This window comes from Rhinoraja longicauda, chromosome 25 (genome assembly GCF_053455715.1).
Source record: "Rhinoraja longicauda isolate Sanriku21f chromosome 25, sRhiLon1.1, whole genome shotgun sequence".
NCBI classification, from domain to species: domain Eukaryota; kingdom Metazoa; phylum Chordata; class Chondrichthyes; order Rajiformes; family Arhynchobatidae; genus Rhinoraja; species Rhinoraja longicauda.
The window spans coordinates 11,569,524-11,596,251 of record NC_135977.1 but is presented as its reverse complement, the minus strand read 5'-3'; the positions used below and the strand labels follow the sequence as shown (position 1 = coordinate 11,596,251).

The window sequence follows — 26,728 nt, the reverse complement described above, 5'->3', positions numbered from 1 at the left end:
TTTCACCGCTATTGATTTAATTACACTTTGATTTCAACAATTTGATCTCACTTTACTGTGTTGCCCGTAGCCACCACCAAAATATGGATATAGCAAGGGCATTCTAAATGAACTATCCCTGTTGGAAAACTGCCACCTCTACCAATGGGTGGCCCAATCCAAATGACAGACTAATGGGACAGCTAATTTGGCATCAAGTTAAGGTGGAGCGGCCAGTTTGATGCCTGGTTAATGTGGAAAGATGAATTTGGTACCTTTCTATGGAGGTGTGGCATACTTGAAGCCTCTAACATTGTGCCTCTGGGATTGTGGTGATTTTAGACTGGGCTTGGACTATGGAATAAGCAGATTCCGCTACACAATTAAAAATTGGTTTTATTTGGAACATCTTTTCAAAGGAAAGTTTGTACCTTAAGGTTTAGTTTTATTCTGCTCCTTTCAAAAGAAAGTTGAAAATGTGATATAAGAGGAACATTGACAACTACCTTGGTAAGGGATCACCAGGAATGTGTAGGAATCTCCTCCAGATGCAAAGTAGGACAGGATAGGGACTGTTCAACAACAACAGTAATGCATTGTTCCCACAACTGTGATAGCAGTGACGTTGTTACCATTGGCTATGCAGCCCTGAAACCATGAGGTAGAGAAGCCAATGATGTTAAGTTCCTTGCTCTCTACCCAGTGACTCCCTGACAGAAAGTCACAAGCCAGGTCAGGTTAAGGTTATGATGAATGGTGTTGCCCCCTTTAATAAATGTCTCCCACTATTTAACAGTGATCTCCACTCTTCAATAGCAAGCACCAAACAGTAAGCTCCCTGTGTACTGGTACCCACAGTCAGGGCAAGGTTCCAAGGTAGGAAAAGTTTAGAGAGAACAAACAAGAGTGTGGTGGAAAAAAAGTCTATATTAGGAATGGGGACAAAACGCTAGACTTGTCGGGCCGATCTGATCCTAAAAAATGAACATAAAACGATGTCCTCAAGTCTAATTCATTGTTTCATGTTGGAGCTACAGTGGTGCTCAGGGCAGCTCCAGTTACAGTGGCCTGTCTCCTTTGCCAAGTTAAACTTAGTTGATGGATTTTTGGATTGTGTTTTTATTTTTTCAATTCGCCTCAATTTCTTTCAGAGATATTTTGTTTGCCATGTATCCGGGCTACCTCTCCAACACAAAGTTTGCCTGAAACAAGGCGGTGGTCTTACTCTGTGAGTGCAGCCTTTCATTAATTTTCAAACAAATGCATTTCTTTTCAGAGAAATATTTTGACAGTTTGGGAGTAATTCCAGACACCTGGAGTCTCCCAGCTTCAAAAACAAGCCATCCATCTTTGGTAAAATGCCATAAAACTGAATGTGTAGCTATCTGGCCAAACTAACAACAATTTAAACAGCACTGGAGACCACAAGCTCTGTCACTAAGTGCATCGTCCAGCCCCTTTCAGACAGGTCTCGTTTAGGATTATGGAAATAGTGGTCATAATTTTCTACATGAGAGCGGGAGTGTGTAGAATGAGTATGTTGTCTGACATCTCCAGACTTACCTTAGGCTTTCTGTTATGCCAACCTCCATTGATGCTATTATACCAGGAATGTTGATTACTTCAGTGATCTCCTGGCCTTCTTCTCATTCTCCCCTTGTACTTTTGCTCACTCACAATTTCCCTGCCATATCCTAACACCCACCGATCCCTCTTTGCTGTCACCCCTGAAGTTGCTGATACACATAAGTTCCAAGATTCAGCAACATATTGGAAGAGTGAAATAGGTTAGGGCAGGACTGGGCTGTAAGTCGATGATTGATGGCTGGTGCAACATGGCCCATGTCTTAGCTGCTTCTCTCCACGAATCCGTGAACATTCAGTTTTCATATTCTTGTCCAAGAATTTAAATTCCTCAAGACCTCCCCTCTCACAGTCTCCACTTCTCTGAGTACCAATCCTCCATGAGATTTACATTCTGCCAATTAAAGCTTCTTCACTAAGTTTTCACACTGCCTCTGACAGCTATTGATTCGACTACTTACTCTGTTTTACCTCTCCAACCCTTTCAGCTTCTCTTTTCCCTCCTCTAAAACTCTGCTCAAAACTCATCCCCTTGTCCAACCTGTTAATAATCAATTCCAATGCCTTCCCCTCTTGCTGGCAATTATCCTCAATTTCAGTCACTTCTAACTGACTCACTGTGCTGAGATTCTTGTACACTTGAGTTAAATGGAATATAGATGGTGAAATCAGGTCATTTCCATGAAGTGCACTACAAAAAATAATGGAGAGGCTTCTGCCTGTGGCAAATTCATTTGGAGTGCTGACCAAGCAGCAAGGACATTGTTCAGCTCTTGCAAGATTGGTGTGTCAGTTGTAAGATGAGACACCAGGATGTGCAGAGGAAAGATGGCCCTGACTGGAAATGTAGGCCTCAATAGGAGAATGCAGACTTGCGTGAGGTTAAAATTAGTCCAGCACTGACCAATCCTCATCAATCAACTAGATGTCTTTACATGTGAGGTAAAAACCTTCTAATGGGAGTTAATGGGGTGGTTGTTGGAGTATGCAAAACCATAGGGGTTCACATTCCCCAAATAAGGACTAAGGATACTTAAAAACGAAGTGAGAACAAATGTCTTCACCCTGAACATGGCGAGTCTTTAGAAATCCCTGCCTGCACGGTGTGGAGGCTCAGTCATTGAATATGTTGCAGACAGAGACTAAAAAATGGTTTGGTATTCAAGAAGTCAAGGGATATGGGGTAGGTGAAGGAAAGTGACACTGAGGTAAAACATCAGTCAGATGGTATTGACTAATGAAGCTGGTATGAGAGGTCGAATGGCCTACTCCTTCTGTGACATTTGTTCTTTGCTTTGATAGAGGGTTCACTCTCATGAAGACCCATCTGACATCTGCGACAGTGACCTTAGGTACACATGCATCTGAGGTTGTTGGGGCGGCCATGTCATTCCACTGGCGTTCTGTTCAAAATGAGGATGGAATGCATTAAACTCATTGGGGAGTGATGTGTTGTCAACTATACTGCCCAAAATGCCATCGCATATCTTCAAACTGTCACTCCCGATTTGGACAAGGTATTTGAGTCCTACTCCTTGATGCAATGATTCCTGCTAAGAATCACACTTTCAGTGCTCTGCCCTGGCAGTGAATTTTGCACATAAGCTTAATTGCAATTGTAATTGATTTATTAGCCAAGTATGTAAACATATAAAGAACTTGATTTGCCAACAGTCATACAAAAAAGCAACAAGATAAATAACCACATAAAAATTAAACATCGACTTAAACAGCCACCACAGCGGCGTGTGAGAATCCCATGGGCACACAGCATAAGTGGAGACCCACAGCCATCAGTTCAATGTCCAGGCCACACACATGCTCCTTCACCATGATGTGACCAGAGTTGTACCGACCACTGTCACTCTCTCTGCAGTCCCTGTCCGCCCGAACAGTCAGAAAGCCGTCCACACTCGCACTAGATGTCGTGATGGAGCCATGTGCCTGCAAAACACCGAGATGACTGCACTCACGGCAATCCCTCCGAATCCTCACCAGTGCAGGCAGCACGTCCATCTTGGTTTTTTTCGGCGACCTCACATTGCCCACTGTGATGGAAGGCAAATAACTGGTACCTTCTTTTCTCCTTTTTTCACGCGGTCGGAGCAATCGAAACTTCCGCAGTCGGGGCGATCGAAGCTCCCGCGATCGGGGCGATCAAAGCTCCCGTGATCGGGGCGTTCGAAGCTCTTGGGGTTGGAGCTCCCGCATTCGATCCCTAACAAAGAGACCGCCAGCTCCACGATGTTAAAGCCGCAGTGCAGAAGGAGATACGTTGAAAAAGTTGCACCTCCATCGAGGAAAGGGATAAAAAGGTTTCTCCCAACCCCCACGCCCTCATAATACAAAAACTAAAGGTACACTAAAAAATAAAAATACAGACCAAAACAGCAACAGAAGAAAAAGATGAGACAGGCTGTTGGCACGGCTGCCATGCATGGTGCAGTAAACCTTGATGCAGTTACAAAACTGGGCTGAAGGTTCAGGAATCATGAATCCTTGGCCTGAAGATTAGAAAGTCTCTCCCTCCTACCCCAAAGAAATGGGGCCTGGGTATTGAACTTTGATTTCAAGCCATTTTTTATGATTGTATTGTTGTTTGTGTGTGAGTTGGCAACCATGTTTTCCCAGATTACAACATTGCTGACACTTCAAACAATGTCTTTCACCTGATGCAAAGCCTTTAGAGAATCTGGGTTTTGAATAATAATACATAAATGTAAATATTTATTTCATGGCCTTCAATGTGTTCTTTTATGGTCCATTGAAATGGAAGAAGCTGATGAAAGTTTTAATTTCTAACCGCCTCTCCCATTCTGTGGCAATATCTAAGCGTAAACAGACAGATTTGTGGTGAAAGGGTTAATATTAACACACCTTTCCGCCATGACGGCTTGGAGATTTTAAGAAGCTGCTGCTGATTGGGTTAATCTCACAGTGCGGGGCTGGGATGTTTGAATGGGTTAATCGCCTGGCTGGATAGGACTTTACCGGGGATGTACTGCAGATGGGAAAGGTCAGGCAAAAGGGGGGGGGGGGGGGGGGAGAGTTTGGGGAGAATCTCTTGCTCCACAATCAGTTGGTTTTCAGTTGAAACAGCTATTCTGTTGACAACATTTCCTGCCACTGAGACTCAGTTGTGATTGTTGGTAGTCATTTTTCTCCTGAGTTTTTTTTTTGATTAATGAGAGAGGCTTAAATATAAGTGCTGGATACCACATTCCGAAACTGTGCCACATTTCAAAATCTTTGGAGCTCAGATTTTGAGGAAGTCTGTTTGGATGAAGTCTGCGGTTGTCACCCCACCCCCGCTCTAGATGAACACGTAAAGCAGGAAATTCCAGGTCATTTTTTTTTCCTTAGCCCAGCCTTTCCCTGGTACAGTTCATTTGCAATTAGCACAGGAGTGCTTCAGCGGAGCCTGCGGCTGGTGTGGTGTGGGGTAGGGGGGTGGGGGTGGGGGTGGGGGTGGGGAGGTCACCGTGCCGGCCAGTTGAAATCTGATCTCCGACATGGATACCATCATCATCCAGAAGCGATTGGTGGAGCGACTCCTCTCTCCCAGGAGTGGATCAGAAAGATGTCAGCGCACACGGGTGAAGGTACAGTGACACTGGGGTTAGGGCACAGCGGCAGGACAAAAGGAAGGGGAAGGTGTTCGCAATGCAGCTGAACTTGGCAGGAGAAAGGTGGGGTGGGTTGGGGGGGGTGGAGGGAGAGGAGGGGGGGGGGGGGAGGGTGGAAAAGGCTTCAGTGGTGCTCTTTGCCAAAATGATCTCAGTGACACATCCAGTGGGAATGAAAACACAATTTCTATTTGATTACAGCTACTCTGACAGTACATGACGTCCATTTATGATTTAAACTCATGCAGCAGCACTGGGTGCTGTTACTGTGAATTTCAGGCACCCTTAAATCAGTGACACCCTGTGTTACTGAAAATCACAGGCACCTTTAAGTTGGTGCCACCGGGTGTTGTTGGCAAAAATCCCAATGCCCTTAAATCAGTGACACTCGGTGATGTTACTGAGATTACAGGTCTCCTTAAATCAGTGACAATCGGTGCGGTTACTGAGATCCCAGGTCCCTTTGAATTAGTGACAAAGGTGTTGTTACTGAGAATGCATGGTCTTTTAAATCAGATGCACTCAGTGTTGTTACTGAAATCCCAGGTCCCCTTAAATCAGACACACTGTTATTATTGAGATCCAGACTCCCTTAAATCAGTGACACTGGGTGTTGTGACTGCGATCCATACTCCCTTAAATCAGTAACCCTGGGTATTGTTACTGAGATCCATACTCCCTGAAATCAGTGACACTGGGTATTGTTACCAGTGTCACTGATTTCAGGGAGTATGGATCTCCCATTAAATCAGTGATACTAGGTATTGTTACTGAGATCCCTGGTACCCTTAGATCAGTGCCACTGGGTGTTGTTGCTGAGAATCAATCGCATGGTCCCTTAAGCCAGTGACACTGTTCTGACTTAGATTTCCTGGATCCCTTCATTCAGAGGCACGATCTTACTGAGAGATTGCTGGGACATCAGTCTGTGAACCTTGATAATATTATTGAGCAATTTTGGTGATTTGAGACAGATACTGTAAAACTAATGATTCCTTCACATTAGGACCATCAAACAGCACAATGTTTCATACACTACATACATCCCCCTCCCACTAATTGTTCTGCCCCTCCCATAAACTGACTTCTTTGTGTTCAACACGCAGTTTCACTGGTGAGAAATTGCAGATCCCTGTGAAAGGTTTGACATTCCTTTGCAGTTTATCTTTTGCTCTGCTTCTGCCTTAGTCATAAAGTTGAACTTCTGATCAGTGTAGAGTCAATAGTGACCTGTGGTTAATAAGTGTTATCCTGTCTTCCTGTGGCCTTCGCTCAAAGCTCTGGGATTCTTTCATGTTATGTTTCTTGCACTCTGGCCTCAATTACCTAAAGACACCCATTCTACAATTAGTTTAAGTGATGTCTCACAGCTCCAGCGACCCATTTCAAACCTGATCTCAGATGCTATCTATGTGGAGTTGGACATTTCCCCTGTAACCACCTGGAGTTCCCTTTGGTTCTCTGGTTTCCTCCCACATTCACAAACATGCGGGTTGGTAGGTTATTATTTCAGAGTGATGAGGAGTAGGGGTTGAGGAAAAGGGTAAGCATGGAGGGCAAATGGAAATGGACAAAAGAACAAGGAGTAAGGTTGTCATATTAGTTTAGAGATTCAGTGTGGAAGCGGGCCTCTCGGCCCACCAGCAATCACCTGTGCATTAGTTCTATCCTACACACGGGAAAATTTGCTGAAGCCAATAAACCTACAAACCTGCACGTCTATGGAATGTGGGATGAAACTGGAGAAAACGCACGCGTTCACAGAGAGAACGTACAAACTCCGTACAGACAGCACCCGTAGTCAGGATTGAACCCAGGTCTCAGGCGCTGTAAGGCAGCAACTGTACCGTTTGCCACTGTGCCGCCCCAAATATGTGATGGGTGTTCCTCCAATTAATGAGGAATTGACTGCACCATTCATGCAAGATGCCTTTTTTGCCTTATGATTTCTCCAGTCTTCAAACCTACTGCCCTATCCACCCAACCAACAAAGATCACGTATTAGACAGATTCCCAATGGAATAACTCGGGCACAGGAGTCGCCCAACAGACACTACGGCCAGGATTGTGCAGTCACTGGTGTGCGCTGATGCTTTGCTGATAATCTGCTCAATACAATGGCTCCATATCGATCCTCTCCATTGAAACCTCTGAGAGCAGCTGGTTGGGAATCCTTCCCCATGACAAAATATGTTCACCCAGAATAAATCCTGAACACACTGCAGTTTAATTTGACATGCATTTTCTACTTTAGTTTGTTCCTGTATAATGCATTCTTAAGATATCTCAGGCATGACATTAAACTGCAGGGGGATGCTAGTAATCCTGTGGGCCAGTGCAGAAAATAGCAGCAAGTCAGAGAGATACCCCTAAGGATTCCTTCAAGTAGCATCAATAAAATAAAAATTAATGTTTATGTGAGTTAGTGCAGTGTAAAATGGCTGAATAACAAACAGAGCAACAAAATGGCCTACTTGATCACTGTGAGAGTTCCTCAAAGTAACCCCTGATGGATGAAGTGCACTGGGACACTATACATTCTCTTGCTCCCTATCTGAATTTGCACATGTTGGTTCCACTGTGCTCAACATTTATCACGCACAGAAAGAGGACCGGGGAAGGGAGTTCTGGTGTTTCCTGTTGTGGTCATCGTTTTATTGATAATTGTATGCAATTCACTTATCTGACATTCCTACTAATTGCGCTGCTGGTTGATGCCTTGTCAGTTCAACCCGTGGTTGAGCTGTGTTACCCATCACTGGCCCTTGTATTGACTACATCCAGGACAGTACACTGCTGCATTGCATCCCATAAACAATAGCGAAAGAGTGCGCAATCTATCCTGGGCCTCCATCCACCTCCATGTAGGTTCAGAAGCAGATCCAGAATCAGATAATTTTATTATATACAGCAATGTGCAATTAAATTCCTAGTTCGCATGAGCTCACAGGGTAAACAGTACACACAATATTGATAGATACGATGATAATTTCAATGATGAATGCATTACATGGTGCAGAGATGGTAATGCAATCTGAAGTAACACAGAAAATACTAATGTGCAATAATGGAATAACCAAATTAGCTAAGAATAAGAGTATGTGGTAGCATTACCGGGAAGAGATTGTGGGAGGTCTGTTGCTGTTGATATAGATGCCAAGATACATATAACTGTCGACTATCTGTACTTCAACATTAATGAGGCTGGAGTTGTGTTCACACTCTTGCATCTTTCGATCAACAATCAACACTTTCACCATGCTGCCATTCAGTATCAGCTTGTTCCTCTGACAACATGACACAAGGTTCTTGATCTCTTTCCTGGATTGAGTCTGATGATCCAACCGACGATGGTGGTAATGGAGGCAAACTTAAAGATTTAAAGTTCATGTTGTACTTGTTCTCCTATAAGCAACTTTTTGAAAGACAATCAGTTTGAAAAGTTATTTATTTTCCTCCACATAGATGCTAACTGACCTTCTGAGTGTTTCCAGCATTGTTTGCTTCCCTTCTCATTTGCAAAGTTCTTAGTTGTGACTACTCCACCTCTGCCTTCCAATGTCCCCACAATCCATCCATGGTCTCTCTTGCATTCTTTAATTCTTTCCCTCCTGTCAAATAATCCTTTTTCCAACACAAAATCTTTGCTACCCCGAACATTAATCCCATCCCTGTTCTCTCTAATTCATCAATCCATTCTACTGCTAGAGTTCCCGGTGTTCTCAAAACCTTCCTGTCCCTAGCTCTCTCCAACTGTCAGTTCTCCCCATGATCAGAATCCTATGTTCGTTGATCTCTTGACAATCATCCTATCCTCAGCTCTCCAATCCTGATTGCTTTCTGTAACCCCAAACTCTTGCCAGTTCCCCATTTTTCTCTGTACTCTAGCCTCTCTCCTAATATTCTCTGCAACATCAATAATCTGCATGGACAATACTTTCTGCTCCCCAGGTTCTCTTTACTTTGCTAATTCCCTCTCTGTGCCCCAATTTGCACGAGTTTATATTCAGTGTGTTTAAGTCAACTAATCTGAATGAAGGAACATTGTTGCAGGGTTGGTGCCATCATACCCTTTGCACATTTATTTTAGAACATAAAGTTTAAAGTCAATTGTTTTCATGATTTGAATTTAGATGAATTGCAGAGAGAGAGAGAACCTGCTGGGCAGGTACTCAGATTGGATGTGGGTGGTGTTGTATCAGCATTTCTCCTCTGGCCACAGTTTTTAAACCTGTTTTGTCAATAGAAACCTGTAGCCAAATCTCAATAATTAAGACTTAGACACATGGATTGTAAGCAATGCAGTTGAAAGCAGAGAGGTTGCTGGTATGGATGGATAGGACAAGGGAATATCTGTGATGGGTTGAGTTCCCTAATAGTTGTAATAATTTATGCTCATCTGAGGTTCTGGCAGGGGTTTGCTTGGCAGAACGGAGTGGTCTACAGTCTGTGGACTATCATTGTGGGCTACAGCCTCAAGTCAACTACCTTGTGCTTAATGGGAATGTCAAGATTAGAAAAAAATTATCTAATCATCTGCATCCATCCCTTGGCTATCAAAAAGATGATGGTTTCAACTGGGATTTGCAGCTGCTGAATCCAAACTATGAGTGCACCCATATCAGATACTGCAGTTTTGTGAAACGGAGAGGTATGGTAAAAGACAACCTTGTGAGGCATTGGTTGGGATACACTTTTGACATTCTGTACCTGACTGGGATTGTTGACCACTGACACCAAAAAACAGCTCCATTTGCAGACAGCTGTTTGCAGTTAATTGCATTAATTCACCAGTAAGTAACTTATTGCACCCAATACAAGGAAAATATTTTGGGAGACAAAAGAAACTGTAAATACTAGAATCTTGAGCAAAACATCAAGTGCTGGAGGAACTCTGCAGCTCAGGCAGCATCTGGGAAGGGGATGGACAGGTGACGTATCGGGTTGCAACCAATCTTCAGAATATTTTGGAAGCTCCAGTTTACTGTCCATAAATTGCATGCATTTCTTGTAAGGGAGTAAGTAGGAGTTTTTCCTGGTCCATCTTGTGTAATCTCCAATTATCACCTCTTTGGGATTTTCTAAAATGTGCAATTTATTTGTTTCAGGATGTAGAAAAAGAATATGTGGGATTTGCCACACTGCCCAACCAGGTCCATCGCAAATCAGTGAAGAAAGGCTTTGACTTCACGCTAATGGTAGCAGGTAAGAATGCTTCCTGCCAACAATACTTGAAACCCATTGCTCAGAATCATAATGAGTAGTTCAAGCAGGTTAAGCAGCACCATGTAAAATGTGATTTGTTTGATCTGCATATTTGTCTGTCGACCTGAGTGTGAGGAATAGAAACCCTGGAAGGTTGTCTGGACTTTTTCTTAGTGTCGGAGGTGTGATAAGTTAGGAAAAATATAAATTGTTGACACTTGAGCTTTTGCAGCACATGAAAGCTTGGTCTTGAGACCAATGGTGCTGGTCTATCTATATTTGGTTTCTGGGAGTGTGCATCTCCCATTCCCACCAGTCTATCCAGGTTCTCTCTCCTCCATTGTTCAACTTATCCATCTCTCCCAATCCCTCACATTGGTCCATCTGCCAATTATTCACACACCACCACCCCTCAATCTGGTTCCACCTATTCCACCAGTTCCTGTTCCAACTATATACAGGCCATATTTCCTCTTCATCCCCAGAATTGATGCAGACATTGATATCCTGAAACATTGACGTATCCCTCTTGCTTCCGTAGTTGCTGCTTGACTATGAGTTAACCCAGCAGTTTATTTTTGTTTAAGATTCGAGTAAGCTGTTGTCCTTAGTTTCTCTGAACCGTTACCATTGCGGACATTGGACTTTGCCTCTGGAACTGTTATGTTACAACGCTGAGAAATATATTCTGCACTCTGTATCTCTCCCTTTACTCTATCGATTGTACTTGAGTGTGGCTTAATTGGATTTATGTGTTGTGTTATCTGATTTGATTAGATAGCATGCAAAACAAAGCTATTCACTGTACCTCACTCAGTACACGTGACAATAATAAAATTAAACCTAAGCCTGCCAGTTTCTCGATACAACAGGATGCTACCTGACTTTAGACTTTACTTTAGACTTTAGAATACACCTTGGAAATAGGCCTTTTGACCCACTGAGTCTGCACCGATCAGAGATCACTCTGGACACCAGCACTATCCTACATACTAGGGACAATTTACAATTTAGTGAAACCAATCAACTTACAAACCTGTTCGTTTTTATAATGTTCCTCTACCCTGTTTACAATATTGCCTTCATGTCAGCAGTGCATTATTTAACTAAGGAACCTGACATTTATTAGTTTAGTTTAGAGATACAGCATGGGAACAGGCCCTTTGGCCCATTGAGTCCATGCCGACCAACAATCTCTGCACACTAACACTATACTACACATCCTAGGGACAATTTACAATTCTAGCAAACAAATTAGCCTACAAACCTGTATGTCTTTGGTGTGTGGCAGGAAACCAGAGATCCTGGAGAAAACTCACGTAGTTACAGGGAAAACATACAAACTCCGTACAGACAGCACTTGTAGTCAGGATTGAACCTGGGTCTCTGGCGCTGTAAGGCAGCAACTCTACCACTGTGCCGTCCTAACCCTGAACTGCTATGTATTTCTAGCATTATCCCTTTATTGTGCATATTACTTTCCTCACTCTACCTGTCAAAGCGAATCATTTCCAAAGTCAGCTAGTGAATTTTATCATTTAATTAAGGAAGTGGATGATGAGGAATGATGAGTTTTGCCGAGGAAGATTGGTGTGTGATTGGAATTAAACATTTGCTGTTGATAACACTTATTTAAGAAAGTTAATTCTCATTATCTAAAATACTTGTTGCTTTCTCCATAGGAGAGTCGGGGCTTGGGAAGTCCACCTTAATCAAAAGCCTCTTCCTTACAGATCTTTACAAAGACAGGAAGCTTCTCAATGCTGAAGGTAAGAGCTGAGGGGTTTGGCAGCAAATTTATTGTAGTAAATGGTCTTGGAGGGGTTGCAAGTGATGGAAGTGGAGATAAATGATACTGCTCTATTTTGACCTACCACTACACAGCCACGCACCCTGCACCACACTCCACCTTCACACTCACCCACCATTAACATTTTGCCTCCTCCATCACCCAACAGAAGTCAAAAGTCCAGCTGTGAGAAATTGTTGCCATCAATTTGCAGGGAAAAGTCACAGTGGTCTTGCAGCTGCTGTTATTGCACTATGCTAAGGTAGCTAATGTCATGTACTTTTGGTCAACTGGTTTGTGGCCAGACTCAGCTGTACGCTGCCAATGGATGTTTTTCAAACAAAAGGGATTAATCTTTGTAATGAAATGTATGATAATGACATAATTTGATTAGTGCCATTGTATTTATCTAATACCTGAGTAAGAACTCCATAAGGATGTTGAGTCCTATCCTGAGAACCTTTTCTCCACTCAACGTGTTCTTACACCACTTGTGCCTCAGATCCTCATGAGAGAGGAGCCCATCGAGAGGCTGAGGAATAGGAACAAAGACATTGTGTGATCAGGCGTCTTTTGCATTGTGTGATCAGGCGTCTTTTTGAAATACAATGGGATTTAGTCAAAAGTGACGTATTGAGCAAGAAAAAGTAATGCAACTACAATAACATCCACTTGGTGCTTCTAATGCTGAGACATTGTTAGTTATTGCCTGTTGTGCACCTTTAAATGTCCAACTGGTCCTTGGCTTAAGCTGAACCTCGATTCCATAAGGATATCTCTGCACTGCTAGGACTGTGAAGTTCGTTGCTCTGAAATATTAACCCTTTCATGCACATCCCCACCCACTGCCTGCCAATCTGATTGATACAAAAAGCTGGAGTTACGTAGCTGGTCAGACAGAATCTCTGGAGAAAAGGAATAGGTGATATTTTGCGTCTCGACCCGAAAAGTCACCTATTCCTTTTCTCCAGGGATGCTGTCTGACCTGCTGAGTTAGTCCAGCTTTTTGTATCTATCTTTGGTTTAAACCAGCATCTGCAGTTCCTTCCTACACAATCTGATTGATGCAAAGTGATGTGCATTATTCTCAGCTCCATTGAATGAAAACTCTTGAAATCTGGTTAGGGGAAAATATTTTTTTCTTGATAACAAAAAGAAGTGCGTGATTAATTGGAGTCTTTGTGGTCACATGAATGCAATCAATGGCTGTTGGCACTTATGGGAACCCAGCAATGCTAACCAATCGCAATGACAAAGATGCGACTATTAAAATCAATATGGATCAAATATTTTTTTTCTGATGACTTCTCTGATAGTGAGAGTGCAGTAATAAAAACAGAAAATACTGAAATTGGTCAGCTGGTCATGTAGCAACTATGGAAGAGAAACATTTCAAGTGAGAGACCTTTCATGCAATTATTCCACAGATGCTACTGGACTTGCTTCACATTTCTCTAATTTTCCGTTTTTCTTTCAAATTTCTGGCCTCTGCAACTTTTTCCATTCACAATAATAATTTTCAATGGTGTTAATGGCAATCACAAACTAATCAGATATCTTTGATTCCTCAAAATTGGACAATGCATTAATCAGTCAGAGCAGTGGATGAGTAGGATGATTGCAATATATTAGTTATATTTGTCCTCACATTTCCCTAATCTTTACTTCACAGAGAGGATCAATCAGACAGTGGAGATTTTAAAACACACAGTGGACATTGAAGAGAAAGGCGTTAAATTAAAATTGACAATAGTTGATACGCCTGGATTTGGCGATGCAGTCAACAACATACAAAGGTAAGTTTGTGCGATGCAAATGGTGAATTCCTTACAAAAGCAACAGGAATGTGGAATTTCTCAATCATACTTATTGTTCTTAACAATACTAAAGTCTGTATTTACCAGGCCTCTATATTAAAGTCAGTATTACTACAAGAAATATGTCATGCAGGTGAACATCACTCAACCTCTATTTAAATGTCCTTTCAGTATCAGAGCAATGAAACTTATTTGGATCGTTTGCCCAGACCAAGTCAACTATTCAACCTCTCAGCCTTCCAAAACAAACCAAGAGGAAATCTCACTGGCTCCATCTCTGATTAGCTGACTGACGTGAGCCAATGTTCCTTTGAAAGAGATCTATTTCATCTAATTCCCTCTTTTTTGTGGCAGCTGGAAGCCCATAGCTGACTACATTGACCAACAATTCGAGCAGTATTTCCGTGATGAGAGTGGCCTAAATCGCAAGAACATTCAGGATAACCGTGTCCACTGCTGCTTGTATTTTATTTCTCCCTATGGACATGGGTAAGAGGGAGTGTTGGGCTGGTGGGTACTGTTTATTTGTGAGTGCTTTCTGCTGCTCAACAAATGAGACAAATTCTGCGGGGTTAATAAAGCAGTGGGTGGCGGAATAGGGAGTGAGAAGAGTGGTCAGAGACATTGATAGAGGTTGAAGTAATCAGGAAGGAAATTAATTTCTGGAGTGTACGGAGTACTTTCCTGCACGAAAGGCGATATAGGGGCAAGGCAAGTAAAGTTTAATGATGTGTCATCAGCCACATTACTTAACAGCCCAATTTGTTCATTGTGAGTGAAGGAGAGCCTCTCTTGAGTATAATGTCACCAGGGTTTCATTGAACTTTCTGTATTTGATTTCTTAGTCTCAGGTGAGTTTATGGTTGGCATTTTGCCTTGCAGAAGAGCTTGTCATTTGTTTTTGGGGATGCTCCAGCTATCTGAAGGTATTTTAGGTTGTGTTGTGAGTTATGGACAGGTCGATGTTCTGTAATTAATTTATTCTGCTTTACCTTTGAGAGAGAATTGCAAGGGCTTATCTATTAGACTGTACTATGGTTGTTTTACAGTGGGCCCAGTCCTGGGCCAATTAGATCTGGTTGTTCTTTGAGACAATTGTGCAAGACATTGGCAGAGAAATCAGTGGTTCTTAAAGTCTCTTGTGGAAGAGACTGCGCAAGAAGCTAAATTTGCATTTCTTTACATCTTATTATGGGATTTGGAAGGACAGCATTGCTCCTTGAAACATTGGAGCCACTATCCACTTGCTGATGGCCCATGGTTAACCTTTGAGATTAGATTTGTCTTTCACTGTGATTGTACTTTCTCTGGGGGTGTTTGGACTGTGGAGGTGAGGAGGGATAGTCTGCTCACTGAGAGTGTAATTTCTTCCATCTGCTTGGGCATAGGCTGCGGCCACTGGACACGGAGTTTATGAAAGCGTTACATCAGAAAGTGAACATTGTACCGGTAATTGCAAAAGCAGACTCGCTCAATCCTATCGAGGTGAAGAAACTCAAAGAGAGGGTGAGAAAAATCGTTCATAACATAACAGTGCCTCAGAGATTAAAAAAACAGGACATAAAATTCAGCTGCCACAGGCAAAAAGCACATCCTCCATAATATTTTTGGTATTAATATCTCAGAAAGTATGGCACATTGTCGCCAACAAGCTATGACATCAACAGCCCATATTGCTAGTCATTCACAAATATCATCTGCTTTGGAATTCCATTACAGTTGCAACATTGGCCTTTAAAGACAATGTGGAAAATTGCCCAGATAACTCCTTTTTACAAAAAACAAAATGGATCCAATCTGGCTAATTATTGCCCAATCAGTCTTCTCTCAGGGATGCATCATCTGCAAAGTGATGGAAGTTTTCATCAACATTGTCAAGCGGTACAGACAACCCCGACATTAAATCCAGTGCCTGGTAAACCCATGGCTCACCCAACATCCACACTTTTTCAGTCTTGCAGCCATTATTTTGCAATCTCAGGTCCTTTGTTGATTCCCCAGCCTTTGCCCCTCCTCACTGCTCAGTTCACCAGCTCTGCAACATTTTAAATCCATTTCATAGCTTGCACCTTTAGTTTCACTGACTGTGAAACACTGAGAAACACAGCACACTGTGGTATGTATGCTGGTTCCTAAACCCAAACTCATCCCTACATTTGCTGGCAAGGCCTCCACCCATATACTCAGTAGGTCAGGCCACATCTGTGGGAAGCGAAATAGAGTTTGACATTAATGGTTTTTCTACCCGCAGATGTGGCCAAACCTGCTGTGTATTTCCAGCATTTTTTATTTTTTATTTCTGATTGCTAGCATTTCATTTTTGTAGATGCTTCCACAACCACACCGCTCACCCCACATATCATGCTTCAAAAGTCTCTTTTATGTTTCTCCACCAATTTTCCTAACTTCACCAATGTCTTCAGAGACAATCTCCCTGATTACTCCTTTGTTTGATTGTTGAAACTTTGTCATGACTACTAATCAATGTCTGTCATCCCTGAAGTTCATGGTCTTGTTTCACTATGTCATAATCATTGCTGTTCTTGTCAAACTGAATTTCTCAGCCTGGTCTATTAACTGGAGCTCGATACTGCTTCTCCCTGTTCCAATGTAGATAAGAGATGAAATTGAACAATACGGAATTAAAATATATCAATTTCCAGAATGTGACTCAGATGAAGATGATGAATTTAAAAAGCAAGATAAAGAACTAAAGGTAAGTTGAAATTCAAGGAATGCGAGATTCAAGCAAAATGGTGGTGGTGGAAGAGGAGATTTTTTTTTAGAAAGAATCAGATTTTGATGCCGCAGCAGCAGATACTAGAGAAGGAAATGATCTGATGAGGACAGCTTCAGTTAAGTAACTCCAATTCTGATGCACTTGTTTCACTATGTAACACATCCTTGTTGCTATTAACTGGAGTTTTACTGTGTTCCTACCTGATGCAAATTCGGAGTGGAGACAGCGGGATCTTCCCCAATTCTACCTTCCTAGAGCTGAACTGGACCTTAATCCTGACCACCATTGGATTTGCCTGGGCTCAGAACACAAACTAATATAACAGACCTGATATAATGCAATGCTCTAAATCCATTAGGGTTGCAACTTGACGAAGAAGATACAGATTTGTAAAAGGATTTGATCTTTATACTTATCTGTTGATAAGCTTTGGAATCAATTCTGATTTGATTGTTATTGGGAGAGGTAATATTTTGTGATAAGGTCTATAATAATGGCCCAGTGTGCCATTAGAAGCAGGAACATATTCTTATATTTATTCATTATTTTCTCATAGGAGACATTAGGACAAATCATTCAGTGGGATAAGACATTTATTAAATCTGTTCTGGTCTTATTATTAAATATTTCTTTCAATGTGATATTCCATTTCTTTCTTCACAAAATGCTGGAGTAACTCAGCAGGTCAGGCAGCATCTCAGGAGAGAAGGAATGGGTGACGTTTCGGGTCGAGACCCTTCTTCAGTCACCCATTCCTTCTCTCCTGAGATGCTGCCTGACCTGCTGAGTTACTCCAGCATTTTGTGAATAAATACCTTTGATTTGTACCAGCATCTGCAGTTATTTTCTTATTCCATTTCTTTCTTTCACATTTCAATTTTATTAATCCTCCTTAATATAATTTCCTACTTCTGAATGATTACAGGAGAGCATTCCCTTTGCTGTCATCGGCAGCAACACAGTGGTGGAAGCTCGAGGTCAGAGGGTCCGTGGCCGACTGTATCCATGGGGCATTGTAGAAGGTGAGCAAGCTCAGGGAAGGAGGGGCAAGAGAGGCAGCCTAACTTGTCCTGCTCCAGAGTGGCCCTGACATGTGAGCGTTTTGGTCTTAAAGGAGAGGAGAAAAACCCCCATTCTCTCTGAACGGAATTTTATGCAAGCACAATTAACAAAGTGATAGATAGCAAAATAACTCATTCGATGAATGTAAAATAAAGAGCACTTTCTTATTAATCTGACACTATTATACAAAAGGACACTGCCTGGTATTAAAATAAGATTAATACATTACAGAATGTCACATTAATCCCCACTCATCTTACTTTAGTCAAGACAGTTGTACGGATGGCATCATCCGTTTTTGTGCAAAATCGCTAGGAAATGGATCAAATCAGCCACAGGAGAATGCAGATGCTGGAATTGTGATCAAAAAACAAAGTGCTGGAAGAACTCAGTGGGTCAGGCAGCATTTGTGAAGGAATGGACAAAGAGTGTTTTGACACCCTTCTTCAGACTGTTTGGAGTCAGGGAGAGAAAGCTAGAAAAGAGAGGCGAGGGTGGAACAAAGGTGATATGTGGATACAGATGAGGGGAACTAATTGACAGATGGGTGTAAATGACAAACTCTAGAGGTGAAAAGGAAACAAAAAGGTGTCAGATATGGAAATAAGACGAGTGAAATGTGAAGTCAGAGGGAAGAATTTTGGTGGAAGGGGACAGGGGGAAGAGAAGGATGGGGGAGATAAATAGGAAAAGTGGTAGAGGGATGGGAGATAAGCATATGGAAGAGGGGATAGGAGCAGGGTGATTTGTAATATGAGTGAAATATTCAAGTCCAGTTGGTTGGGCTGGGTGGGGTGGATCTGGTATTGAGTGAGATTTCCTAAAGCTCTCCTTTGTAGAGCGCAGATGCAAGGAACTGCAGTTTGTCGGTTTTACAAAAAAAGCACAAAGTACTGGAGTAACTCAGCAGGTCAGGCAGCATCTGTGGAAGACGTGGATAGACATTTTGGGTCGGGGACCCTCCTCAGACGTCATCTGACACTTCGTCATTGCAGTCAATAAATAACTAGCCTGAAGAATTGTTTCTTGATTATATTTCATTACAGTGGAGAACCAGGCACACTGTGACTTTGTAAAACTGCGGAACATGCTGATCCGAACACACATGCAGGACCTGAAGGATGTTACCTGGGACATTCACTATGAGAACTTCAGAGCTCGATGCATCCAGGAAATGACAAGGTTGGTGTTCTTTCTGCCCATCATTTATCCTCCCATCAGGAACTAGATCCACCGAGGAACTGGGGAGGTACAAATATGGAACGAGCTGCCCGAGGAAGTTGTTGAGGCAGGAGCAACAATAACATTTATAAGACATTTGCACAGATATATGAATAAGAAATGTTTCAAGGGATATGGATCAAATGCAGGCAAATTGGATTAGCTTAGATGGGTTCCTTGGACAGAAAGAGTTGGGCTGAAGGTCCTATGTCTGTGCTGCTTGACTCGATTACTTTATGACCCCAGCTTATGTTTGTCCTGATGAATGGAAGCTATTGCAAGGACTGCGGTCTCTATTCATAAAGAAGGATGTGATTGCTCTCGGGAGAGCACAGCGAAGATTCATCAGATTGGTTCTTGGGGTGGAAGTTCTGCTTTCCATCTTGAAGTGAAATAAATATAAATTTCAAGGTGTACTCAAGGAGGTGGCCCTAGAAATCGTGGCTGCATTGATGATCATTTTCTAATGTTCTCTCGACTCTGGATCAGTTCCTGTGGACTGGAGGGTAGAAAATGTAACTCCACTTTTTAAGAAAGGAGGGAGAGAAAATGGGGAATTATAGACCAGTTGGCCATACACCAGTAGTGGGGAACATGCATGAGTCGATTATTAAAGATATTATAGCAGCACATTTGGAAAGCAGTGACAGGATTGGTCAAAGTCAGCATGGATTTATGAAGGGGAAATCATGCTTGACTAATTTTCTGGAATTTCTTGAGGAGGTAACAAGTAGAATGGATAAGGGAGAGCCAGTGGATGTGGTGTATCTGGACTTTCAAAAAGCCTTTGACAAGGTCCCACACAAGAGATTAGCGTGCAAAATTAGAGCTCATGGTTTTGGGGGTAAGCTATTGACATAGATAGAGAACTGGTTGGCAGACAGGAAGCAAAGAGTATAAATTAACGGGTCCTTTTCAGAATGGCAGGCAGTGACTAGTGGGGTGCTGCAAGGCTCGGTGCTGGGACCCCAGTTATTTACAATATATATTAATGATTTAGATGAAGGAATTAAATGTAACATCTCCAAGTTGGCAGATGACACAAAGCTGGGTGGCAGTGTGAGCTACGATGAGGATGCTATGAGGCTGCAGGGTGACTTGGATAGGTTGGGTGAGTGGGCAGATGCATGGCAGATGCAGTATAATGTGGATAAATGCGAGGTTATCCACTTTGGTGGCAAGAACAGGAAGGCAGATTATTATCTGAATGGTGTCAGATTAGGAAAAGGGGAGGTGCAATGAGACCTGGGTGTGCAGAAAGCTAATGGCATGTTGGCCTTTATTGTGAGAGGATTTGAGTTTAGGAGCAAGGCGGTCCTACTGCAGTTGTACAGGGCCCTGGTGAGACCGCACCTGGAGTATTGTGTGCAATTATGGTCTCCTAATTTGAGGACGGACATTATTGCTATTGAGGGAGTGCAGCTTAGGATCATGATGTTAATTCCCAGGATGGCAGGACTGACATACAGTATGATGAAAGAATGGGTTGCCTGGGCTTGTATTCACTGGAATTTGGAAGGATGAGAGGGGATCTTATAGAAGCATTTAAAATTCTTAACGGATTGGACAGGCTTGATGCAGAAAAAATGTTCCCAATGTTGGGGGAGTCCAGAACCAGGGGTCACAGTTTAATAATAAGGGGTAGGCCATTTAGGACTGAGATGAGAAAAAAAAAATTCACCCAGAGAGTTGTGAATCAGTGGAATTCTCTGCCACAGAAGGCAGTGGAGGCAAATTCACTGGATGTTTTCAAGAGAGAGTTACATTTAGCTCGTAGGGCTAAGGGAATCAAGGGATATGGGGAAAAAGCAAGAATGGGGTACTGATTTCAGATGATCAGCCATGATCATATTGAATGGCGGTACTGGCTCGAAGGGTCGAAGGGTCGAATGTTTCTATGTTTTCTATGTTTTCAACATGCTGACTTCATATCTATGCATTTTATTCGTTTTATTGTTAGCTTCACTGCACGGGCACTAATGCAGATTCAGCGCTTTATAATTCTATCCCATTTCTGCTTTACACACCTCTAAGCATTGGACAGAGCAATGTTGAAACTGAATTTTTAGGCAGCCAATTTCACCTGTTGTTTATTGCATTGATGATGTACCATGGGTGCTGCATTAGGTTTAGCTTTAGGTTTATTATTGTCACATGTACTGAGATACGTTGAAAAGCTTTCTGTTTGCTTACTATCCAATGAAATCAGATAATATTATACATAAATATAAGCAAGCCAAACTCAAGTGCAATAGTTAGTGAAGGGAAAGATACAAAGTGCAGGATATAGTTCTCAGCATTATAGTGCAAGAACCACAGGAATGTCTGAATCATTTGGTTCATGCCGCGTGCAAAGGAAAAAAACATGCGGTCCTCTCTCAAAAATAGCTTTTTTAGGCCCTGAGTGGGTAGAATTTCCATGGAAGTTCATATCAGTGAATTATTCAATTTCCTTGAATTTCCACCACTCTTTTTCTGCGGATTTAGAGAACTTGCAAGAATTGCTCTGCTAAAATTTATGGTTTTTCCAGACAAATTAGAACGGATCAATGAGTGGTCCTGAAATTCTCAGGGGTTTCTCACACATAACCTGTGAAACACTGGTGAGATTTTTGTGGAAGTATAAGGGATCGACACCAACCACAATGCTAAATTGTGGCCATTTTCTCCTTGGGAGTTTCACTCAGTTCATGTTGTTGTCTTGTTTTGAAGTGCGGAATCGGAAGATCAGAAATTCTTTTATTATTCCCAATGTGACATGATAAAATTACAAAGCCAGCTGAAAAAAGCCTCTGACTTTTTCTTATTTTAATTTACACAGTAAATTGACCCAGGACAACCGAGCAGAAAGTCCCCTCCCCATACTTCCAGTACCAACTCCGGATGCAGAGAAAGAGAAACTGATCAAAATGAAAGATGAAGAGGTGAGTGGCTGAGGTGTGAAATCGACATCATGTAACTGAATAGTCTGTGACAATATTGAGTCTGTTATTGGTGGCCACCTGTGTGAGTAGATTCACTGAAAATATTTAATCCACTGTTGTGATTTTATTGTTTAATTTTGTTTGCTGTTCATTTTTTAATTGTTTTGAGAATTGACAGGAAGTAATCATTTGCAAATTAATCGAGGTGAGATTTTGCCATGATTAGCATGATAATTACCAACAGTGGGCAGAGCCAGTTAAGTAAGATTGGTGGTGAAGTGTTGTTCTTTCCCAGCAATGAATTCATTCCCCATGCTCCTGAGTAGTGGGCTTTCTAATGACTGTTTCTCTGGCTATGAATAAACTACAATTTCAATTCTCTGCCAGATATTAAACTAGCTTTGCAAATTTATTGCCCAACATAGGAACCACTCAAATTGGATTCCCATTGAATCATCAGAAGGTAAAATTGGACAAATTAAAGTATACAAGGCCTATCCACACAAGAATTTGGAAACTTGGATTGTAACTTGAATATTATCCTTTGATCTCTGATTTGACAAGGGAATCAAGTTGTCATTAAGGAATCTCCTTATCATACATGTTGAGGTAATTTCTCATGTCATCTGCCAGTCTTCAATGTATTTGAATATAATTTAATTTCACATAGTATTCAATTTATACAAACTCAGCTGTTTGCATTTTTAATTATCTGAATATGAATGTTCCCAAGGCCTTTAGACATTCATTATCTTAGTATAAGGTATGTGTGGTTGTTGAACCAGTGTGTATTGTTCAATGATGGAAAAACCATTGCTGCTGCCTTTTGCTAGTGTGTAGCAGTACACAATAGAGCTCAGTAATTACATCTTCCTTTCTGCAGCTCCGGCGAATGCAAGAAATGTTGCAACAAATGCAACAGCAAATGCAAGACCAGTGAGTGATGGACTGAGACTGAGCAAAGAACAAAGACTCACCACTTCAACCAAATCCAACTAGAGTGAGGAAGGCAACACAAGACGCAGGGCAAGCCCCTGGGGGAAATGCACTGTACAGCACGTGTCACGTGTTTCCTGTTATACTCTAGAGACAGCTCAAGGGTCACCTTGTGTCTGGCCTACCCTGTATAGAGCCACCATATAATTTACATATCCTGCTTGTTTGTCTGGGTTTGTATTTAATATCTTGTCAGTGCAATTTAACAACATTCAGAGGGATATCTACATTGGAATGCTTTTGTGGAAAATACTCTTTACTAATAAATGTTTTCAAATGGGTCTGACTTCAGGCATTGTTTTTTTTTTAAAGGCCAGTAGTGCACGTGCTGGCCAATGAATAATTTTGTACACATTGACATCCCATTTTTTTTCTGAAAACTGCAGAGAAAAGCAAAAATTACAGTTTGCATTTTTCTTTGAGCTCTCCCTATCTTCACGCGAATGTTACAACAGAAACCCATGAATATTCTGGGCGAAATTGCACAAAACTCTGCCATGCCTCGAAGCCTGTCCTTCAAAATCATCATAAGAACAGAAGAAATAGAAGCACGTTTAGTCCTTCCTTGCCCACTGGATCACCATTCACTATAGTCATGGCTGATCTTCTACCTCAATGCCGTTTATTAACACATGGCTATTTGCCAGCAAAACCCCCATATCCCCTGGTTCACTTCATGTCAAGAGAGTGGTGGCAATAGGGAGCAAGCTGCCACAGGATGAAGCTGAGGCAGGTAGCATAACACCATTGAAAAGAAACTTGGGAAGGTACATGGATAGGATAGGTTAGAGGGATATGGGCTAAACATGAACAAATGGAAGTAGCTTTGATGGGCCATCTTGGTCGGAGTGGACAAGATGGACCTAAGGGAGTGTTTCCGTGCTGTATGACTCCATGACATTGTATCTATCAATCTATGCTTTTAATGAATAATGATCAAACAATGGAACCTGAATCAGAGTTCAGGTTGGCAATGGGGATGTTCATTGTACATTGAATACAAGATTTCTCCCAGAATGGTTTCATGTCTATGTCAAATGAATAATTCCTTTCTCTTTTCTGTGAACTCTAACTGCGTAGAAACCATTATTAAGACAAACCTAATTTACGTTTCAGAAGGCACAAAATTGTCCTTGGCGGTAGACATGAAAAATATATCACAGCACTGTATAAATGCATTTATCCTGCTTGCAACGTTTAATTCAGTTGACTTCAGGGGTCAGAATTTTGGAAGCAGATTCCAATGAACATACAAATTACATTTAGCACATGCAATGGGGGACACATTTCAGTATCGAAGTATGAGACACATTTCATTACTTCTCCAGGCTTACAAACTTTCTCCCTGGAGAAAGTTCAGCCAGTTTCACTAGTATTTCACCATGCTTTTGATGATTGAGAGAAGAATTTGCATAAATTAGCTTTGCATTCCCTGTAAATTACAGGACGAAGAGTGATTTCAGAATTTTGATCATTCTGAATGAAATTAATGGGATAGATAGAGGCTTGCTGAAGAGCTGTCAGACAAAGGTGATTAACATAAACCAAAGTAATTCAGACAAATAATTAGGATTCACTTCTCCCCACAATAGTAGAAGCACAGGAAACTTTCCTACAGAAAACTGTAGATTCTAAAGCAATTAAAATGTTTAAATCTGAGATCCGTTGATTACTGCTGTCCAGAGTTATAAAGGGATTTGTGCCAAAGGTTAGTGAAAAAGTTATAATACAGATCTTATTGCAATCTTATTGAAAGATAGAACAGGCCTCAGTATGAATGGCCTACTTTTTTAAAATATCGGGCATTGTTAAAAAGAAGTAGAAATTTCATTCATATTGTATATATTTCAGGAACACTTTTAATGAAACACGTTTAAGATGTAGTCACTGTTGGAAATCACAACAGATAATTATGTGCCATATGGTTCCACATACCGTAATGAGATTAATATCATGTGGTGTAATACAGTGATGATGCCTGAGATATAAATGTTGGCTGGAGAGTCAGAGAACACCTTGCTCTTCCTGGACCTTCTATGCCCACTTGAGGAAAAATTCTATTCTAATATTTAAACTTTACTCAGTTTACAGCTTTTGCGTATTTTATGCTTCTGATAAAAACTAGGCAAATATTTGTCAAAAGGATGAAGATTTTCTTTCGTACTCCTCCCCCCATCTGACTCAGCAGCTTTCAACTTATGTTTCTCTGTAACTATTTGGTATCTGTGTATCATTAACAGGAAGCCCCTCTGTGTGGCACTCTACCTATTTTGCTGTCTGCCTCTAAAGAAGTCACAGAGTAGGGAAGTCCCATCAAGCTGTAAATGGAAACAGTTTGGCACGGTATCTTTGTGGCATTACAGATAAGCCAAGCTTCTGTTAATAGATTCTGATGAGCAGTTCAATTTCTACAAGATTACACTCATTAGAGTCATTGTAATATAAAGGGTAATGTAATATTTATTAATGTATGGATCAACAATCTCACTCTTTGCTTGGTGTAGTGCATTACTCATTCCCTGTATGGTTCCCTGTGTTTTTTATACTTCCTGTAAACAGGTGCATTTACTGAAGGCATGCTGCATTATATCCCCTTATAGCGACAATGTATCTTTTATCAATACTTAATGTAGAGCATTTTAATATATTTCTGAAAAGCATACTGAACCATCCTAATAAATTGACGTCATGCTTGTGTTTAGCATATCAATTCCGAATGCTGACATGAATCAAACATTATTTTGTTTATCAATAACTTTCATTGTAGGGCTTCGCAGAAGAGCGGCTTGTATTTGTTTGAAAATGGATTTCAGAGCTTGTTTCCCCAGCTGTAATGCTTGCCCTTGTGTTGTTAAAATACCATCCTTATTCTGATAATTGGTGTGCTTTAAGTACAGCATGAAAGTGACAATTGCTGTCAGGCTTTGCAAACACTTAAAATCTATTAGAAACACTTGCTTTTCATGCCAAGCTCCAGCAGGGTGACAGAGATAAAATGGTTGAAAAACTGCCAACTCATCTACGCTGCTGCATTGACTTGTTCATTTGCAGCCAGCAATATTGATAAGCCGCTTTTGAACTAAAAGCCAAGACCATATGCCAAGTATATTATAACCTTTGCCCCAAACTAGACAAGGAACATAAAAACAAATAACCTGTAGTTTCAAAAGGGAGAAAGCATTACTATGGAAGGAATACAATTATAAATGAGAGAAAATGTTATCTTTATTTTAAATAAAACTGCAACCTTCACTTTTGATAAGAACTTCTACAGTTTGGCAGATGGAAGAAAAAATGTTGGAATTCCTGACATAGGTAAATATATCAAAAATATTTTGGGATTTTGCATTTGCAAGGGAGGCATCATTAAAAAATATCAGTGGTATATTAAAAATTTAACCTAAGGAAATCTATGACAAGGCAAATTATTGGAAATTAGCAGCAAAAGACAATAATCTTAATTAATCATTCTATCTATTAATGTATGAGATATAATGTGGTAATTTGGGAATTGGCTATTCTTCTCACATTCATATAAAGGGTTCCATAAGGGGACCAACATGTTTATGATTCAAAAACGGTACATAAAAAGAAGACATATAATGTAGGGTGGCTAACATTAAAAATGGACCCACGGTTATTGTATTTTGTTCAGCAGGGATTAACTGAAATGCGAACACATTCTTCTCTATCTCCAGAAAATTGCTATGTCTTTGGAAACACTGGGTGAAACTAATTAGTTTTATAGTTATATATCTTCATAAAACGTGTTTTCACAGAGTGAT

The 26,728-nt window shown here is 41.2% G+C and overlaps 1 protein-coding gene across 2 annotated transcripts in view; it reads left to right on the top strand.

Annotated features, from left to right (window-relative positions):
- The window catches only part of septin5a (septin 5a), a 68,584-nt gene extending 42,924 nt beyond the window's left edge, over nucleotides 1–25,660 (top strand). Inside the window, exons 1-11 of one of the 2 annotated variants that reach the window (XM_078421187.1) lie at nucleotides 5,030–5,165; nucleotides 10,298–10,394; nucleotides 12,077–12,163; nucleotides 13,856–13,979; nucleotides 14,355–14,489; nucleotides 15,389–15,506; nucleotides 16,615–16,716; nucleotides 17,666–17,762; nucleotides 18,849–18,984; nucleotides 21,845–21,947; nucleotides 22,831–25,660. In XM_078421187.1, the coding sequence (XP_078277313.1) occupies nucleotides 5,076–5,165; nucleotides 10,298–10,394; nucleotides 12,077–12,163; nucleotides 13,856–13,979; nucleotides 14,355–14,489; nucleotides 15,389–15,506; nucleotides 16,615–16,716; nucleotides 17,666–17,762; nucleotides 18,849–18,984; nucleotides 21,845–21,947; nucleotides 22,831–22,887 (1,146 nt within the window). In that variant the 5' untranslated portion in view covers nucleotides 5,030–5,075 and the 3' untranslated portion in view covers nucleotides 22,888–25,660. Of the gene's footprint in view, nucleotides 1–5,029; nucleotides 5,166–10,297; nucleotides 10,395–12,076; nucleotides 12,164–13,855; nucleotides 13,980–14,354; nucleotides 14,490–15,388; nucleotides 15,507–16,614; nucleotides 16,717–17,665; nucleotides 17,763–18,848; nucleotides 18,985–21,844; nucleotides 21,948–22,830 lie in introns of those variants that run through there. The other variant, XM_078421186.1, reaches the window with a different exon arrangement.
- The last annotated feature ends 1,068 nt before the right edge of the window (nucleotides 25,661–26,728 follow it).